Source organism: Eschrichtius robustus, chromosome 6 (genome assembly GCF_028021215.1).
Source record: "Eschrichtius robustus isolate mEscRob2 chromosome 6, mEscRob2.pri, whole genome shotgun sequence".
Classification (NCBI taxonomy): domain Eukaryota; kingdom Metazoa; phylum Chordata; class Mammalia; order Artiodactyla; family Eschrichtiidae; genus Eschrichtius; species Eschrichtius robustus.
In genome coordinates, this window is record NC_090829.1 from 97,560,534 (window position 1) to 97,581,574 (window position 21,041).

At 36.8% G+C, this 21,041-nt stretch overlaps 1 protein-coding gene across 2 annotated transcripts; it reads right to left on the reverse strand.

Moving 5' to 3' along the window:
* Positions 1-5,282: 5,282 nt before the first annotated feature.
* Positions 5,283-19,732, reverse strand: PCNP (PEST proteolytic signal containing nuclear protein). 2 transcript variants are annotated; one of them, XM_068546834.1, is made up of 5 exons: positions 19,626-19,732; positions 14,611-14,825; positions 11,721-11,795; positions 8,222-8,277; positions 5,283-7,066 (listed from the first exon to the last, which is right to left on the reverse strand). In XM_068546834.1, the coding sequence occupies exons 1-5, from the start codon at positions 19,687-19,689 to the stop codon at positions 6,940-6,942; spliced, it is 537 nt and encodes a 178-aa protein (XP_068402935.1). In that variant the 5' UTR covers positions 19,690-19,732; the 3' UTR covers positions 5,283-6,939. The 2 variants fall into 2 exon arrangements, with proteins under 2 accessions (XP_068402935.1, XP_068402936.1); XM_068546835.1 differs by lacking the exon at positions 19,626-19,732 and adding an exon at positions 14,849-14,939 and having other exon boundaries at positions 14,611-14,773.
* Positions 19,733-21,041: the final 1,309 nt, after the last annotated feature.

The window sequence follows — 21,041 nt, forward strand, 5'->3', positions numbered from 1 at the left end:
GGATCTTTAGTTGTGGTATGCAGGCTTCTTAGTTGCAGCATGCATGTGGGATCTAGTTCCCAGACCAGGAATCGAACCCGGGCCCACTTGCATTGGGAGCGTGGAGTCTTACCCACTGGACCACCAGGGAAGTCCCTACTTTTCTGCCTTTTTAAAACACTCCATTCCCCTCCTCCCGTTAGCTTGTGCGTTATATATTCTTTGAACTATTATTTTAGTAGTTAGCCTAGACATCACATTAAAGTTCTTGGCACAGTGTCTTCTACTTCACAGGCATCCACTTCATGAGCTGTAGGCCATGTAAGTTCAGATACATATCAACCCTTTCAACAGATGTGAAAACAGACAAAAGAGGCAGATTTATCAACTCCCACACCAATGGTATCCAATACAATTAGGCCTCATGTTGACCCCATTTCCCCTTGAAAACTCTCTGTGGATTTCTGTCATCATCTGCTTTCCTAAATTCTGGCTGGAGGTTTTTCTTAAACTTTAAAAGTTATCCTGTATATATTTGTCCATTATTTTTCCTCTTTAACATCTACCATTCTCCTAGGTACCTAAGTCCAGACCCCTAGTCATCTGGATGCTTCCATTTCTTCTATCATTGATTCAACCACTGAATTCCTTAGCAATGTCTCTGATCTGTTACTTCTATTACATTACCGCTAATTAATGTTAACATATTACTCTAAGATTTTATAAACTCATGCATGTAGTGTATTACCATTATCTTGGTTTCCTAGCTCCCATGCTGGCCCTGTTTTCCTTTCTGTCTTACACACATTACTTCCAGATTAATATCTGAAATTGCTCTTAATCTTGAAGCTTCTGAGTTTTCTAATGGCTCTATGTCCATAGCAAGGAAATCACAATAGGAGTGAAAGTAACTAACTCTGTATGTGAAAAGAGATCACTGTTATCAAAATCTTTCTCCATTTCAGCATGGTGGCACTACCAGCAGCCCTTATTTTAAGGGTTGGCACAGCAGACTTCCCTGGTGGTCCAGTGGTGAAGAATCTGCCTTCCAATGCAGGGGACGTGGGTTCGATCCTTGGTCAGGGAACTAAGATCCCACATGCCGAGGGGCAACTAAGCCCATGCGCGCCACAACTACTGAGCTCCCGCACCTCAATGAGAGAGCCTGTGTGCCGCAAACTGCAGAGCCCACGCGCCACAACTAGAGAGACGGCTGAGTGCTGACAACAACAAAAAAGATCCTGCATGCCTCAGTGGAGATCCTGCGTGCCACAACTAAGACCCGATGCAGCCAAAAAAATAAAGAATAAAAAAATAAAATTAAATAAATAAATATTAAAAAAATAAAAAGTTGGCACAGAATAGCAGCTGCTTCTTAAGTTCCTCTACTGGAGAAAGCAAGGACTGTAGTAAAATTCATACTTAAGATTCCCAGTTTTCTTCCTTGGAGCATCTCATAGTCAGTGCCCACTGTAGAATTCAAATGAGATAGAATGAGAAGAAACACCTGTTTAAAATTACCTGGGAAAGGGACATTTTCATCTCAAAGTGGACCTCTGAGAATATAACTACACTTAAATCCTGTTTTGGGAAACTTGTTGGTATGGTTATGTATGAAACTGTCTATACACAGATTAAATTAATATTCACACACAGCATTACGACAGTGTTGTTAGAATATTTGGGGGGTTTTATATCCAACTCAGTATTATTTATATTTATGGTTAAGAGACATACCTTGTGAATCTGAGTCAAACCACTGCTCACATCTTGTTTTTTTTTTAAAGAAACTTTATTTTTTTAAAGAGCAGTTTTAGGTTCATGGCAAAACTGAGTGGAAAAGTACAGTGTTCCTATATACCCTCCTCCCCACATGTACACCTTTTCATTCTCAATTGCATCTTCAGTTAGATTTGCTTTAATGATTTGCAAGTATTTTATCATCTAATTAGTCCTTGCTTCCTTTCCATATTACTTTCTTTGCAGTACTTGATGTAAGTGTCCTGCTACTTGTTTTGATCTCTTTTCCTTAAAGTCAGGATATAATAGATTATATATTCCATAAACACTTAGAAACTTTGTTTTCTTTTCAGTCATGGTTACATGGGTAAATTCATAGTTTCTATTGATCTAACCAAGTTTTACATCAACTGTGGTTTAGTCATGGAATTCTAAAAGCAGAAGTAAAATAACTCCAGGTGTGTGACTAGCATAAGATCAGGACAATGCTGGATTCTGATTGTACCAGCTGGTACAATCTTTTGTAGGAGAATTTGGCGATAGCTAATAAGAGTAGATACGCACTTATATTTTGACCCAGCATCCTACTTCTGGGAATTTACCTGAAGGAAGATACATCCCAACGAGAAAATACACCTGCACAGGTTATTCGATTACAGCATTGTAATGGCAAAACATTGGAAATGACCTAAATGCCCATACAAGTAAGAGTAATTGTATTGACTATGGTATATTCACACAGTGGAGTACTATGTAGCTGTTAAAATTTTTTTTGAGAAAGATCTCCATGAACTGGTATAGTTTCCAGGGTGTACTGTAAAGTGAAGAAAAAAAAAAAGGATAAAAGAATAACTGTAGTATATTACATTTCATGTAAGAAAAAAGGAGAAATAATAAACAGCCATCTATTCATTTATTTAAAAGGAAACACAGGAAGGATAAACCAGAAACCAGAGATGGATTACCTATAGGGAATAGGTGTAAACAGGATAGAAAGGACAGGAGGAAGAGAATGAGGCAGAAAGAATAGGAAGGAGTGACACTTTTTGTATAGTTCCAACTTTTAGACCTATGCTATTTCACATACAAAAAAAATTAACGAGGAATGAGCAGGAATTCATTATGAAACACAAACAAAACCAAACTGCATTACAAATGAGTAACACAATCATACTGAAAGGGGGAGCAAAGAACTAACCTACATAACTTCGTAAAATAGTATTTTGATTACGTACTCTTAAGACCAAAAAGGAAAGGAACTATATACAAATACTGTACTCTGGTTAGTAGTTTTTCATAGGGAAATATATGAATTAATTCTGAAACTTTATGTGTATTCTAGAAATTAAGCAAATAAGTGAACAGATTATACATAGTCAGATTTCTTACTGTTGGACAAGAGTATTAAGTAGAGAAAGGAGGAAGACTAGAATGAATCTGGTGTTGGTCTGGTAATGGAAGTATCTATATGAACTCATGGAGATACATACAGTATACACATACATACACACACACATATAGATCTAGAAATTGATATAGATGTATATACATACATACATTTTCTAGCTCTGTCAACTGGCTAGAAGCAATGACACTTCAGTACCAATGAGTACACTTAGTGCAGATTTTGGTTCTAAAAGGAACCATGGATGCTTAGAGAAATCACTGATTCCAGGGTTAAAGAAGAGAAAATATGAGTCCAGAATATCTTCTGGTGCCAGAAATTAAAGATGTATTTTAAAAAAAGAATGGAGAGGGCTTCCCTGGTGGCACAGTGGTTGAGAGTCTGCCTGCCAATGCAGGGGACGCGGGTTCGGGCCCTGGTCTGGGAAGATCCCACATGCCGCAGAGCGGCTGGGCCCGTGAGCCACAATTACTGAGCCTGCGCGTCTGGAGCCTGTGCTCCGCAACAAGAGAGGCCGCGACAGTGAGAGGCCCGCGCACCGCGATGAAGAGTGGACCCCGCTTGCCACAACTAGAGAAAGCCCTCGCACAGAAATGAAGACCCAACACAGCCATAAATAAATAAATAAATAAATAAAAATTAAAAAAAAAAAAAAAAAAAAGAATGGGGACATGTCAAAAAGACACAAGGGTCAATGGGGAGGGGTTTGTGTGGGCAAATCTGGGACATTTTGAGTAACAAAATATATGATAGCAGTGCGTTATAACCTATAGAATAACATAAGAATACATGGGCCCATTATCAATACAAAATTGAATAAAGAATGAAGGAAATTTCCTCACAGAATTTGAACTACAAAAAATAGAAGATGAAAACAGAAAAATCATCATTCGGCAAATCCTAAACTAACAATTGTTTCAGTAAAGAACCATGGGGGAAACACCCAAAAAACAAAAACCATGAATGTCTGCCAATTAGTGGGCAAAAGTATGAGAATATGATACTTACAAGAATTTTCCCATAAGATACTAATTACAAATGGAAAATTTACAACTTTGACATTGGATATAGCTGGCAGATAGCACCCTAACCAAGTGATCAAAATTAACATCACTAGTAAGAGGACAAATTGACATCATGTGCTTGCTGATACACTGAAGACACATCCGTTTTGTCTTATTGTTGCCAAAAATGCATAAACTGAATTTAATTGTGAGGAAACAGGGGAATCCCAAATTGGGAGATCTTCTACAAATAACTGGCCTGTACTTTTCAAAAAGTCTAAGGTCATAATAGACAAACACTGAAGAGTCCCAGATTAAAGGGGTTTAAGAGAGATGACAACTAAACAATATGTGATAATGTAGTGAATCTTCAACTAAGGAGATATTAGTGGAGCAAATGGTGAAATTTGAATAAGGTCTGTAGATTAATAGTGTAAGGTGATATAATATTTTAATAATGTTAATTCCCTGATTTTGACAGTTGTCCTGTGGTTGTATGTTATCATTTGAAGAACATGGAAATACTTCATTATATTTTTGCAATGTTTTTTGAGTCTGAAAGTTTTTCAAAATGAAAAGTTAAAAAAAATTAAAAAGAAGTATCTTCATCTCATCAGGGAAGTAACTTGAACAACCCCTCCACAATATATCAAGCTAACCTTGATTATTAGAGTTAGTTAAGAAAAAAACATTTGAAATTCATAGCCTTCATTTGTAATTAGTCTAACTAGAAACAAACCTTAATTTTAAAATGTAGTTCAATCTTTTCATTTACTAACACCTGACCTATAGGGCAGCAGCATTATAAACATTAAGAAAATATTTAGAGATAATGGATGGCAGACACAAGTAAGAGAATACCTTCTAACACTTAGGGATTTTCAAAGGTATGCCTCAGCAGGATTTTCTACAGCACATAATAGATGATACTTTGGCAGTAGAGGAAAGGGAGGATTTGGATTAGGTCTTTTTCTAACCTGAGATACTGTAATGTTCTAGAACTATGTGCTAAGTTAGGTAGACTCCAAAGAGCAATTTAAAATCTCCCATTACTCTGGCCAACAATCTGGGCAAGAGCATCAATAACATCTGTCTCTTCTTTGCTTAAAACAAACCCAGCAACAATTAAGTGTAACAGAAAATAAGAACACTGATAGAGTTTGACAAATTTATTGGTATTTTAGTAAAGACATTCATCTCAGTCGTTTTGGGATATTATTTCAACATAAACATTAAAATGAACAAAAATGGGAAGTTTGCCTACGTTAAAGCAAGTTAAATTCATGTATCTTGATATAATTAAACCATGTAAGTAAGAACTAATCGTTCTATATACATTTCCATTGTTTTACTTGGGGCTTACTCTAAACTCAAATGCAAGTGAACGAAGTATTAGGAATATATACAGGCTGCTTCTCTGGAGTTATTACCTATTAAAAGAGCTCAGCGAGTAGTTATCACCAATTAAACAGTCTGAAGCTGCCTCCAAATCTAACATTGTAAGAGTTTTCAAGGAAATCATTATACTATATGTTTCTTTTATGTGTGACTATGCTTTTAAAGATGTGTTTAACTGTCACATTAAAAAAAGAATTCATATACAAAAATACAAAATAAACACAATCCTACAACACAAAGATTAACAAAGTATATGTGGTCAAAGATTCCATAAAATATGTTTAAAGATGCATTTTCTTTCCTTTTATTTTCAGTATCTAAAATGTGCTTTTGAGAGGCCACTGGTTAATATGTGTACAGTTAAAAGAAACCATATTATTGTGCTAAATAAGAATTCCTGTAATAAGTTCAAATCAAATTGGATTTCACAAGTTAGTAACATAAAATGCTTTGATAAAGTTACAGAAAGTGCATCTTTCTTATTTTCCATCTTCATACAATGTTGCCTTTTTTTTTGGTGTTTATATCCTTTAAAAAATAAGAACAGCCAAATATTTAACTATTATGTACATTTAAATTTTTGGTGGTGGTTTGTTATTTTAAAAGAAACAGCTTCCTTATGATTTGCCTGAAGATCTGGTGGAAATGCTTACAGGAACTAGCTAATAACAAAAATCAAGAGAAGCACATTCAAAATACTGATTTACTTTGGTAGCAAATGGTTGTTCTTTGAAGACTATCAAAGGTAGACAAGACCCTCTAAAGTGAAGTGGGCTATTTTAAATACTCAACAGTTTACATAAAATTTTAAAATGTTCTTTTTAAAGAGCTAAGCATCTGTATCCACTGATAGCAATGCAATAACTAGTTTATGATGATTCGAAACAAAACAAATGCCCATTAGGAAAAAAAAAAGCTGTATTTTCATTTTTATCTAATTTACTTTCTCAGTCAATAGTCCAGCAACATTTTCCTCCCAATACAATACTCCCTTCTCTATAAGGCTGTTCCTGGGAGCCAGACTTTAGGTTAACAAGGGAGTTAAGTTAGAGAGTAACTGCCTACAGTTTAAATAGACAACTTTTTGCTTCCCTCTTAATGTGCTAGTAGTTGTGTCTAAAAAAATATGCAATTCTTAGAAAGGTACCATTTCTGATTTTTTTAATCATCTATAACCTTCGGAAACTAATCACATGAAACTACAAAATTAGCAAATGTCTTGAAATCTGTATATAAAACATAAATTACCTTTAATTTCAAATTCTCATTTATTAGTGTACCACTCAATCTTTAAAAAAAGAAAAAGAAAAAAAAAAGGCGGCTCCAAAGATAGTCTTATACCATTCTTTAAAAAAGGAAACTGTTCCTTTTAACTTTACACCCACCCCATACCTCAATTTCAAAACACATCATTTAATTGTCTTGGTCATGGACATTTCCAAGATGAGATTTTATATTTCGCTCCCATAGCTTCTGGTTATCAGAAAACCCATGCTTTCCTTTATTGAAGGAATTTGGTCCTGCTGATGTTGGTGTATCCCTGTGTTAAAAGAAAGGAAACTTATTTAAAATGTTATATAATGACTTTCGGGCCATGTTTTTAACTCATTCAAAACACATTTGTTTAGCACCTATTATAAATGCAGGCCAAACATCAGAAGCCTCTACAGATCTTTTTAAAAATACCCTTTACACAGACCCTGTCCTAAAATTTCAGATTCAGTAGGTCTGAGGAGGAGCCAGGTAAATCTGTAGTTTTAACAAACATTTAAGGTGATTCTGATACGCAGCAACCACTATAGTTTTAAAAACCGTTGCTTGTAACCCATTAACAGGGTCATCAAATCAATTTGGTGGCGGCTTGCCATCAGCATTTATAAAAAATGAAACAGAAGATGTCATTTTATGGACTTCTGTTTCAATTTTAAATGTTTAGCTATATGAAGATATATGTATCCTAGGTGTTTAGATTTGGTTATAATGCCAGATGTATTTCTTACTTTAGGTCCCAGTCCGAAAGGGAGGCAGGCAGCCAGCCACTGGGACAGTTCCCGTTTGAATCATAGATGAAGTCTGAAGACTGATGCTTGAAGACTCAGCACTTAATTCTTTGGGATAATATATACATTTGGTGGAAGTGGGGATATAGTATAGGTTGTTTTGAAGCCCAGCTTTCTTATTAGCCTCTAAGTTATCCATTTACGCATACAAAGACAGGAAACTGAACATCGTGTTAACGTGAAATAAACGTTATTTCCACAATAACAGAAACAACGGAGGAAAATTTTAAAATGTTTTTGTCTTTTTATATTTGGCATCTAAATTACTAAGGAAAATGGGACACATACAATCAAGATTAAGTGGTGGGAATATCTTAAGTGAGATGAGTGAAAGCCATTTTTTTATACCTGAAAAAAACTTTTAATTTAAATTTTATATCAGAAACATTTCTCATAACTGTTTATCTGAAAAAATTTAGATTACATGTATCTGAAAAAAAATGGCATTAAATTATTGTTATTTTTTCTTAAAATACGAATTTTCTTCTACCAGGAGAGTAATCTCAGAAAACAAAACTCTTTTGCCCAAATATGCAAGAAAAGCTTGAACACTAATAGATTATGTGCAATTTGCAATTTATTCTTGCTCTTAATTCACTATAATTTTCTACAATATTATACAAAAATTATAATACCTTCCAATATTTTTCATCCTCATCTTTGCTTCTGGAGGCATTTCCTCTGGTTCACTCTGGAGAAAAAAGTAAGATAGAAACAGAGATGACTGCATGTAGATAGAGCTGACCCTTGAACAATGCAGGAGGATTAGGGGCACTGCCTCCACAGCGCCACAGTCAAAACCCCGTGTGTAACTTTATAATTGACCCTCCATAGCCGCGGTTCCACATCTGAGGATTAAACCAACCTTGGGATAGCACGTTACTGAAAAAAATCTGTGTATAAATAGGCCTGTGCAGTTCAAACCTGTGTTGGTCAAGGGTCAACTATATTAAAATCACTTGATTACCAATAATGCTAAATTTTATATCTAAGTCTGAAATTTTGGTGAAAGGAGAAAATCATTTATCTTAACTACATTAAAAAAAACCCTCATGCTTCTAGTGTGCTGATTCTGCATAAAGAAAAAAAATCTGGTAAAAACTTGATATTCTAGGGACTTCCCTGCCAGTCCAGTGGTTAAGAATTCCGTGCTTCCATTGTAGGGGGCGTGAGTTCGATCCCTGGTTGGGGAACTAAGATCCCGCATGCCGTGCAGCGTGGCCAAAAAACAAACCAACAAAACACAAGAACAAAAAAACCCCCCAAAACAAAAACAAAACCCCCCAAAAAACTTGATATTCTAGAACTAAAACTATTTGTTTACTATAAGCTACACGTTGTGTTAAATGCTTTAATATGCACTATCTTTGAAAACCCTAACAATCCTACAAGGTGGGTATGAGTATCATCGTTCACATTTTGTAGGTAAGGTAAACAAGGTTAACTTGTCCCAAGTCACAAAACAGCTAGACGCCAAAGCAAAGGCTCTTAACCATTTTACTGTATTGCTCCTTCTCAAAAATGTCTCCTTTACTGAAAAGACATCTTGAAAGCTCATTCTCTACTACTTTTCCAGTTACAGCTCATGAAAAGATATATGACAAGTGTCTTTTAGATGTTTTTAAGTATAAATGTTACTGATGAGCTAAATATTATTTTTTACACAGTCATCTGCAAGATCCAGCTTAAAGGGATTTCTACTGGTCAAATCTGGGAAAATTTGAGCATTATAACCTGTTAAATAGAGCCTACGCTTATAAAAGCTCTTCCTTACGGTAAGAGACAATTAATAAACATAGAAGGGATGAAAGAATGAAAAAAATCACCATTCGGCAAACATCATAATAATTGATTCTGGTAAGAATCATCAATGAATGTTAACACTCATGAGTGAACACTTAAGAAATTATGTATTTTCACATATTCTTTTTTAAAATTTTAGTTATTTATTTTTGGCTGCGTTGGGTCTTCATTGCTGTGCGCGGGCTTTCTCTAGTTGCAGCGAGTGGGGGTTACTCTTCATTGAGGCGCACGGGCTTCTCATTAAGGTGGCTTCTCTTGTTGTGAGCACGGGCTCTAGGCATGGGCTCTTCAGTAGTTGTGGCTCGCGGGCTCTAGAGCGCAGGCTCAGTAGTTGTGGCACACGGGCTTAGTTGCTCCGTGGCATGTGGGATCTTTCCGGACCAGGGCTCAAACCCGTGTCCCCTGCATTAGCAGGCGGATGCTTAACCACTGTGCCACCAGGGAAGTCCCCTTCACATATTCTTAAAACATATCCCCACAAGATAAATTTTAATTATAAAAGATAAAACAGTAATTTGACAGTAGAGAAATCTGGCAGACATCACTTTAACTAAATGATCAAAGTTAACATTGCCAGTAATGGTATATACTGACAACATGTGCTCCTGATATGATGCATTGAGAACTTGGCATCACTTCTGTGGTATGCCTGCCAAAAGGAATGTGAATCTAATCATAAGGGAACATCAGACAAATCCAAACTGAGGGACGTTCTACAAACTAACTGGCCTGAACTCTTCAAAATGTTAATGCCATGAAATACGCAGAAAAACCCAGGAGTTGTCCAAATTAAAAGAGACTAAAGAGATACAACTGAAAAAGTATTTTTAAATTTCAAAATTAACTAAATGAACACACTCTTTGTACAATATATTTCAGGCTTAGGTATATATCCAAGGTTAATTAATATGTTCTGCACAAAAAGGAAGAACCAGATGAAGATTTTATTTCCTTTTTTTTTTTTTTTAGCCACACTGCGTGTCATGCGGGATCTTAGTTCCCTGACCAGTGATCAAACCGGTGCCCCCTGCAGTGGAAGTGCAGAGTCTTAACCACTGGACTGCCAGGGAAGTCCCAGATGAAGACTTTAGATGCATGTGTTCTTTTACCTAAGAGACAAGTTTATCCCTACCAGTCATTACCATCTTATAGCAGAAAGAGTGTTGTCTGAACCTGTCTAAAATTTCTTTAAAAACAGGGAAAACAGTAAGGTATGATGCAAAGAACATAGGACAAGAAACCAGAAAGCTCAGCTCTAGTTCAACACTTGTGCACAATACTTATGCACACTTAATTTCTCCATTTGGAAAATAAGAATAACCATATCACACAATTCACAAGGATATATGGAGGATAAAATAAAGTTGTGTGAAAAGATTCAAATTGTTAGGCATTCAAAGCAAGCCATTACTATTATGTAGGTGCTTACTATTTCCAGCCTCTCTACTTCTGCACATGTTGTCCCCTTCTTCCTACATTGTCCTTTCCTGATTAACAATTTGTACAAACCAAAATGCTACCTAATCTCTCTCTTTTTAAAAATTAATTAATTAATTAATTTTTGGCTGCACTGGATTTTCGTTGCTGCAAGCGGGCTTTCTCTAGTTGCGGCAAGCAGGGGATACTCTTTGTTGTGGTGCGCAGGCTTCTCATTGCAGTGGCTTCTCTTGTTGCAGAGCACGGGCTCTAGGTGCACGGGCTTCAGTAGCTGTGGCTCGCGGGTTCTAGAGTGCAGGCTCAATAGCTGTGGCGCACGGGCTTAGTTGCTCCGCGGCATGTGGGATCTTTCCGGACCAGGGCTCAAACCCGTGTCCCCTGCACTGGCAGGCGGATTCTTAACCACTGCGCCACTCTGGAACATATACATATTGACTAGATCTTTTGGCAGAATCATCTGCACTATTGTTATTCCTCATGGGGATACAGGAAGAAAGCACTATAGCTGCCTTTTAAAGCTGAACACATGCATAATGTCTCACTGAAGACTCCAACTATAAAAATTATTGAAGACAGCAGTATTGAATTTTTCTTTTTTTAGATCCTACATATTTCATAGCACATATATATATTATTACTACTAATAAGCATTTGTTGATTTGATTAAGTTCCTTGCCCCCCCTAAAGTCAATAATATTTTAAATAATCCCACAACCAAATTAAATAAATAAACAAATATCCAGATTTTGCAATGTCATTTAAAAAAAAACAACAACTGTTCAGAGTTGCAAAAAAAGTTCACTAGTACCATTAGTACAACTTGACAATTTGCCACTAACATCTTTCTTAAAGAACTTCTTAAAGTAAAACAAACAAAACTAGGTATCAACTTACATCTTCATCTTCATTAAAAGCTGCTGCTACTGAAAGGGTTTTTGGAGCAAGAGTTGGAACGGTTTCCTTAGGTTTCTGAAGAAGAAACATTAAAAAGAGTATAATATAATGCTTACACACGCTTATTTAATGATAAAAATAATTTATCTTCAAAGATTCAACTTTATGTTTTCATAGAAACATACACTAAGGAACTAAGAACAAACATTGGAGAAATCTACTTTCTTTTTGAAAATGTGGGTTATCAATGGGTAGATTTTACTTTATTAATTATATGTCCATTTGTTTTCATCCTGTAAAAGATTTTCTAGTTAGGGTCTATAATTTAATATCACTTAGCTAAAAGGTACCTGGTACAGGTAAGAGAAAATGAATATTAATACCTGCCCATAGTAACATTAAAATTAAGCACAGTGTGCCTTGAGAAAGACATGAAGACCCATCTTTCTCTACTAGCTAGCTGCCTACTGGACAGCGCCACTTAGAGCTCCCAGGGGTACTGCAGTGCTCTTTAAGTGCTCAAGCCAGAAAACCTTTTCTTCAACTTGCACATTTTATTGTAAGGTCCTGTTAACTAGATCTCTATTAAATAGACTTAAATCTCCCCCTGCCTTCCCAGCTTACTACCACACTACCAACACTATGGCCCCTTAGCATTACTTGCCTGAACTGCTGTTAGAAATACCATCTCCCCACCTTCTGTGTTTATTTTCCTCTAATTCTCTATACTGGTACCAGAGTAATGTTTCTAAAATGCAAATCTGTTTAAGGCTCGAGACTCTTTATAATGATTCCATGGCTCCTCTAGAACCCAAAGAATAAAACCAAACTATATTATGGAGTACAAGTCCTTTATGATTTGGTCCTGTGGTCTTATTTGGGGGGCTTTTTATCCCTGCATTTGCCTACCAAACACTTCCTAACTATGAACAATTTCCTGAATGCATCATGTGGCTTCACATCTAAACTGCCTTTGCATAAAAGTCTTTTTTTTTTTTTTTTTGGCTGTGCTGCACGGCTTGTGGGATCTTAGTTCCCCGACCAGGGATTGAACCCGGGCCCACGGCAGTGAAAGCAACAAGTCTCAGCCACTGTACCACCACGGAATTCCCTGCATGAAACTCTTTTTATCTGAGATGTCCCTTTGCCTCTTGCCTGCACTTAAGCCAACTCTAGCATCACCTCACCAGTAAAATCTCTGAGCTGCTGAAACAAAATTAACTATCCCTTCTTGTATAACAGAAACACTTTTTATAAACAATGTTTGTTTCTGAAGAAATAAAAATGTCCATTTGGAAATTATGCATAGTGACTCTAGAAACACCCTTTACTCTTAAAGATGTCACGTATTTGATGTTGTACATAAACATAAGACACAAGTAAGTATTTGTTGGTTGTTTGACTATCTTTTCGCATCATATAATCAAAAGCAACAGTTTCAACTATTTTCATATCCTACACCTCACTTCGCCAAGATTATGTTTACACTTTGGTTTACTTTATGAAAAAAGGTTTTTTGTTTTCTAAAGATTAAAGTTTTACTGAATAGGCCTTTTCAAGCATAACCCTCCCAACTAAAATGATCAGCAATTACTAAATCACGTCAATGATCTAGCAAAAGTAGGGATAAGGATATCTGATTTAGGAGGTGTGTTCAAGCACCGTAAAATCTATTATCAAGGGGAACACCTGTATGAGAAATGTACATGAGAACCACATGTTTAATGACTATCAAAAAAAGTAAATACCTATGCAGGTAGGCCTATGCAACTTTATAAAAAACATATTAAACCAAAAGAATCAGCTCAAATTGGGAGAGGAGTCATGAAGTAATGAAATTACAAGCTGAATGTCTTTTGTTCACACTAAATTTTTTAGAAAAAGGAAGAAAAGGAAAAAAGCAAAACAAAATAGGGTGGGAGTAGGGGTTCTGAGGAATGGTAGCTTTTTTAAAACTAGAAGTATAGCTCAAACACACTGACTCTAGTAGGAATCTGATCCATATCATATTTTTAAGATCTTTGAATGACATCTAATGAAGAAATCAAGCTGTATGCATCCAGGCAACTGAGCATTAATTTTCACAGAACAGACATGAACAAACAACTTAAAAGCAATTTTAGGATTATTCTCCTTACACAAGAATGTAACCATCTTCTAAAGCCAATAGCAATACACTATTCAAGTAAGTTTCTTTTTCTTAAAGAAGAGATCTGTTTAGTTGAACCACATGAAATTAACACTTCTGTAGATCAGAAATAGTTAAATCTCTAAACTTCATACGCTTCAACCTAATACTTCAAATACTTTCCAGATACTCCAGGGTTAATAAGTATTAATTCAAGGTTTACATCTTAAAACAAGGAATCAAAAGTTGATCTGTAAAGGACTACTATCATAGATTATAATACTCAATGTCCATTTGTAGCTTCAAAGTAAGGTAATCAGGAAGCTCTTATTAAGCAATACCTTACTAACATTAATCTTTTAAAATACAAATAAATGATTTCTAGATATTATTTTTAATATCACTGGAATTAAAAGATAAGAAAAATAAACTGAAACTCTAAAAATATTTTTCAGAGGTCTTGCTCAACTTAGGAAATTCTAAGGTATTATTACTTTATAAATCACACAGTCCCTATAATAGTTGTTCCTTCTCATATTCCAAACCCTTTTTAAAAACAGCTTTGTTGAGTTATAATTCATCCAGACCTTTCTTGAATATAGAGCCACTAATTTCTTAAATACTTACATGTAATAAGTTCATGCACCAATGTATCTTTTTATACATCTTTGTATACTTAATTTATCATAATCCAATAAAAGCAGGTTTCGAAAACAAATTTTCAGACCCATTACAAATATAATATATAAAATAACAACTCACACTTGAGCCAAGTTTGATGGATATGGCTGAGGCTTTCTTTGTCATCTGACTACCTATGGCAAATCCAAACTTGGAGATCTTTGTAGGCTTTGTTGGGAGGTCTGCAGCTTCTTCTTCAGCTGATCGCTTCTCAGCGCTGCGACTGGAATTTTCCCCTCCATTACTGGAAGAAACAGTCTTAGTTTTCACAGGTTTTTCTGCTTCTTCTTCAGGTCCTGGTGAAGTCGAAACAACTTACCAAGATGAGCTATTTTTACTGAGCAGATTGATGGGAGCAGCAACCTCAAAAAGCATCGTTATAAGGAAGATACCTCTGCAGTTGTCACCTACTGAACCCAACAGTCTCTTCCACTGTTTGTTAGAGTATACAGCAGGAACTGAGATTGTGTGGCAGTAGAAGAGGCTCCCATGAATTAACTAGCATAAAATACAGAGCAATTTAAAATTATAAATATAGAGTTCACAAAAAGTAAGACCCTTCAACTAAACACTGTAAGTTGTACAATAATCTAGTTATTTGTGGAATTTTTTTTTTATAAATTAAGATCTATAAATTCTATACAAACTGGTTTGCTGGCAGTTAGTCACATCATAGGATAATACATTTGACTAATAAAAAGTCTAATATTCTTCAATAATGTACTACTCGTTATACAAAGTACCCTGTTATGAACAGCCCATTATTACCCAAACTACAGTGTTAGTACAGCCTGGAGTAATCTTCTTGAGTGATGTGTTCTTCATGAACATTTCACACAGTCTTTAGTTAGAAAGGAACTTCAAGGAAGACTTCAAGGTCATCCCCTCTTGAGTAACTGCATTCTACTCTCAAAGCTTGATTAACATCTGTTTAGGCTACTCTTAATATCAACAACTATATTTAGGTTTATATATTATTTTTTCTCATGAAAGAAAGATGAGCTAATGATAATTTCAAACAGAAGGCATACATATGTAGATATGGAATGCAAGATGTCTTTCAGTAATTTTGCTTCTTTATATTAATAAATGAAATCAGTTCTCATCTTGAATATCTTAGGCCTGTTACACATGAAGGCTATTTAAAAACATATTGGAAGGTAAGACAGAAGGCTGGCTGATTATTAAATATTTTATTTTCTTTCCCAAGTTTACCAATTTACTCTATAGAATGTATTCTGCTACACTGGATGAATAGTTTATGGAGAAAGAGAAGGTTCTCTAAGGGATGGCCCTGACAACAGCTAAGAAAACAAGACAAAAAGCTAGAATGGGTAGAAAAGGGGAAATCAAACAGACTGACAAGTAATGAATTAAAAGACAGGATGTTATAGATCCCAATCTATATAGTTTTGGAATGATGGGGTAGCTAAATTAATAAGCACTTTGAACAGAACATTTTATTTTGTTTACAGGAAAATAAAACGAACTCTTTATTACCTTTAGACAAGAGGTGAAAGTTTTAATAACAATGTAGGGGAGAAATTAAGCAGGATTAGGTTTTGGGATTTCCCTAGGAAGCAAAGACAGCACTGGAATAGTTGTCTGAGGTGCCATTCACTTATTTAGACATAAAATTACAAAAGCACCTGAAGAATGTAAGATTGCTATTCAATATTTGAAATTTAGAATTTAGAATTTAGAATTTCTTACAAAAAAGACAGTATTATGCAAACATTTTTTCAAAGTCTACCACTAAAAGCATTTATGCTAAATTTTATTCTGTATTCTATGTATAGTTTTAATCAAGTATGAATTTTACAGTAAAACCCAAACAGTAATAACTACTTCTTCTTTGTGACTGACACACAGCTAAAACTGGAAACTCATTGGCTCTACGTATCAGAGCATATAGAAACACATAAAAAAGCCACTGGATTTACATATAGAAGCAATCTGTACACTAAAGGCACAGGTCTGTGTAAACACAAAGTCTGAAAAACATCAAAACAAATAGAATAAAGAACATTTAGTCTTGATTTTAGTGTAACTCTGCTCTTTGAACTGTGACTCAAGGGTTATAATTAGTCAAAATTTCTGGTTCTTTTAAAACCTATCTTTTCTTAATTCTAGGTCTCCTTTTACCCAGAAAATAATTCTGGAACAAAGAATCTAGAAAAATCAAAGCATAAATACGACAAAAAGTGAAAAACATAATTCTTACTATAACATTAATAACAAGAATCAAGTGCGACAACTAACTGAACTAGTATGTGCTAACACATGAAACACAATATTATCTGTCCAATCCTATGATGCTTAGGGAAGATTTCTATAGTGAATGCTCTAGAAAAATGTAGCATGAACAGGGGAGTTGGGAAAACTACTCTACCATTAATTAAGTTATCAACTGTCAGCAACTCAATTTTATTCACATCTGTGGTTCTGTCGTCTGAAGAGGCAAACTATCAAGACCATTAAAGTGTTTTAAAGTCCATTAAGTGTTTTCCTTTAAATACAACATGTACTACTTTAGTTTTTAGTAATTCTAAGCAAACAAAATGTGTAGATTAATGTGAAATCAAATTACACATGGTACTAGCATTTTGGGGGAGGAGAGGTGGGCCTTGGAGTACAAAGGTACCTTACTTTGAAAAAAATTACCCAATAAGTTTTAAGTCCATAGGGATACCCTTCATGACGCATTGGCATTCTGGTAACTTCTTCATCTGAAAAAAGGGTACATACCTATCTCTCTAACAGGACATATTCAAGAACCTCCTGGCACAATAAATGTCAATTTCATTAAAGTAGTTTTAGATAACCTAAAATAGCCTGAGGTGGGCATGATTACAATATGACTAGCTCTTCTCTAAAGCTTCTACTTATTTCAAGGAACTACAAAAATTTAACCAAAGGGAGGGAAAAAAAATCTACCTAAAGCCTTACCCTTAATATTATCCCTTCTCTTTAAGGTGAGAGCAGGTAGTTCAAGTAAGTAGCTTCTCTTATTAACATAAATTCATGTTAACTATGTTAACTCATTAAAAACTACTTATATTTCCAACTTACTGGACTGTTCAATAGGAGTTAAAAATCAGAATAATCTCTAGGTAAGCCCCCCAAGACAAACTTGATACTGTTTTAAAACAGGGCCTATTTGCTGTAAAATTATCAATTTAGCAATATCCATGGTATGAATGTTTTAACTATGACTTCTTTGTACAATTTCATTAAAAATATCTGACATTCAAAATGGTTTACATGTAACAGTAGTATTTTCTTTCAAAGGAAGGCACACCCAAGGCAAATTATGTAGACGTTATTAAGGGATATTACTTATTCTAAGTCACCAACAAGAAGACAATAATTTTTGATAGCAATTAGCAAAGATAACTTTATATCACCCCTTCACAAAAATATGCTAAAGTAGAAACATCAATATTCATACTACAGAGCGAATTATCCCTAACTGAAAGGGTGGTGGACAAATTATATAGTGGAATTATGCTGACACTTAAGGTACATTTTTTTTGTTTTGTTTTTTTGGCCACCCGGCATGCCTTGTGGGATCTCAGTTCCCCGGTCAGGGATTGAACCCCAGCCAGGGCAATGAAAGCCTGGAATCCTAACCACTAGGCCACCAGGGAACTCCCTTAAGGTACACTTTGGCTCACATTAAACACATCTCAGATACTCAGTCAAGACAGTTAGAAACCCATTCTAAAAGTTAAAAGGTAGTCTAAAAGTCAGATAAGATTCTTCAGGCTACAGATCTTTGTTTTTCCTCAAACTACTAATTTTTAAATGTAATTTTACTTGATAATTTCCAAGACAATTTTTGACGAAAAAAAAACCGCTAAGGAGGTAGCACTAAATGGTTTAAACTGTTGCTTCATAAACTATTTTACTAGTAAAACAACAATAACAACAACAACAAAAAACAAGACGGGAGGGGAGAAGGGGGAAAGGAGTTTGGGCTCAACTAATGGCACCGTACGTGTTTTTTAAAAAGGAATTTCTGGGTCCAAAGTAACCGAACATTACACTTTTCTCAATTTTTGTTCCCAAGTTAAATCACATTAAACTTGTTAGGAGGTCCTAACAGTTGCCTTCATATACTATTAATCTTCTGTATTTTCTCATATTAAATACTTTCAGGGATAAGACGTGAAGAAGAGTTAAGAGTGTGGTACTTAAAACGTTCTAAAGACATTATGCTCAGCTCGCACGTGTTAAGTCACTAGCCTTGTGAGGACAAAGGAGCGGGAGGGCTGGAGAGATTACAGGATGTTTCTTTTCCTTAATGCACAAGACCCAAATTTAGAGGAGTGGAGATGACAGAATAAAGATAGCTGTAACCTGAGTTTACATCGTAACAAAATACAGGAAGAGTCACACTAGCCTATTTAGCCACCTAAATATCTGGCGTGCAGTTAGCTGGCAACAGCCTAGCACAGAAAAGGCAGACAGTTCAAAGAAAGGCAACTAAACCGTAACCCTAGACCCGGCAGATTAAACCAGGAGGCAGCCAAAGGTATTCCTCTTTCCCTCCATCGTCTTGACCCATCCCATTACAGGATCAGAATTAGGCTTGAAAATAAAGGAAAGAAAAAGGCCAGGGTAGTCCACTTCCTCAGTGAAAAGGGAGCAGCAAACTAACTCCTAAGTGTAACTGAGAGGCCGGCACCGTCGGAAACTCGGCCTGCGGCCAGTTCCTGCGGCCACTGCTCGGTGACTCGCACTGAGCGAGCGCCCGGGTGCGTTTTGTGTGACTACGTCCGCACCGCCCTCCTAGTCCCACCCCGAGTTCGGTCCCCCTTTCTGGGGCCCATCTCCCTTCTCTTCGGAAGCAGGGTCTCCGCTGGGGCCAGGAGGTGACGAACAGTGACCGGCTCTCCCCCGGCAAGGAGGCGATGTGGGCCCGGATGCCACCGGGCCGCACCGGGCGTGCCCAGGGCTTGTCTGGGCCCAGCACCTGGCCGGGTGAGCGCCAGATCCGCTCTTCTCGCCCCGGCCTACACCCCCCACCCCGGGGAGCTCAAAGAAAGGCCCAGAGCATCCCACGTAGCCCGCGACGCTGGGGTTATGTTCACCTCCGGCGGCTCCAGCTCGCTGCGGCTTTTCAGGTTTCTCCTCTCCCGCCTTTCCGTCCGCCATTTTCCCCGCCGCGGCCTCCCCTGCAGCCACGCCAAGGACGTCACGGCCCCGCCCAGCAACCATTGAGCTTCGGAGCCCGCCTTGGAAGCGGCAGCCTAGAGCGGCCCTAGAGAGTGAAGTGCCTCTGGGAAACGGAAATGGATATGATATCATCGGCGAGCATCCTCTGAGGGAAGGGTGGGGTAGGTTGAGCGGTCCGAGGACTGGTCAGGGACTTGACTAGAGGTGGGTTAGATTTTCATGGTTTACTGGCGGATTCAGGGAAGTGAGGGGAGGTGGGATCATAACCCTGGAAACGTTGGTGAGCTCAGGTCAGGTTTCTGAAAACTGGCTGACCGAAGCTAGCCAGGCTCTTTCATTCTGTCTGGTTTGCTAGATCACGTGTACCCACTCAAAAAAAAAAAAAAAAAAAAAAAAGGACCGAATTCTTATTCCTACCTAAAAGCAAAATCAACGTTTATCGAGCGCCCTCTTGTGTCAGGCGTTATCTCGTTTAATCCCCACAATAGTCCAATGCGGAATTGCCCTCTTTTAATTAGCTGTGAGAGTTGAGGCCAAAGAAAAATTTGTCTAAGGTCGCGTAGGCGAGTGGTAAAACTGATTTTTCTACAAGCTGCAATTTCTGTGTCAAGAGAAGTTACTTTGTTACGTGAAGACCACAGTAGTTTCTGCCTTAGTTAGAAACCTTTAGTGTATCCCCAGAGTTTGCAGAATGAAGTCCAAGCGTTATATTGGGCCCCCAGCCTAACTTTTCAGCTTCATCTTCGCTTTTTCTCTATATTTATACTGCCCTCTTGATATACGGGGTCGATTCCTTGCCTAGGGAACTGTAGTTTCTGGGTTTGCAGTACAATATACAGTGAGTGTTACAGAAATTGGTCTTACGGAGTCAGAACTTGGGTTGGAATCCCTTTACTGGCTGAGTAAACCTTGAGGGTTTCTTACTGTCTACAGACCTATGTTTCCTTCTCTATAAAATAGAAATAATAATAGTACTTCCTCAAAGGGTGGTCCTGGGGATCAAATGAGATAATAAATTCCATATACCATTCTTTGATCATTGTATACTTCCCTCAATATGTGTTAAAAAGAAAAAAAGTTCTCCCTAGGTGGCTCAAAAATTCCTTGACCACAGAGACCATTAAAAAAAATTTTTTTTTCTTCACAGCAGTTTGTATTGCACATTTCATATATGAAAGGTGCTGAGTATTTGTGAATGGATGACTCCTCAGGCTCCGAGTCTGGAGAATGCAGAAAGAATCAAAGTGTGTTTCCCACGACAGAAGCAGGGTGGTTTGCTCATACGGTGATTTGGTGATTTGAAGTCCCTGGTCCACCATCTATGACAGTAT

Coding starts and splice junctions, on each gene's coding strand:
- PCNP (XM_068546834.1), bottom strand. CDS start 19,689: ATGGCGGACGGAAAGGCGGGAGAGGAGAAACCTGAAAAGCCGCAGCGA. Junction 8,278..11,720: donor CTTTTAATGAAGATGAAGAT/GTAAGTTGATAC, acceptor TTTTTTCTCCAG/AGTGAACCAGAGGAAATGCC. Junction 7,067..8,221: donor AGGATGAAAAATATTGGAAG/GTATTATAATTT, acceptor CTTTTAACACAG/GGATACACCAACATCAGCAG.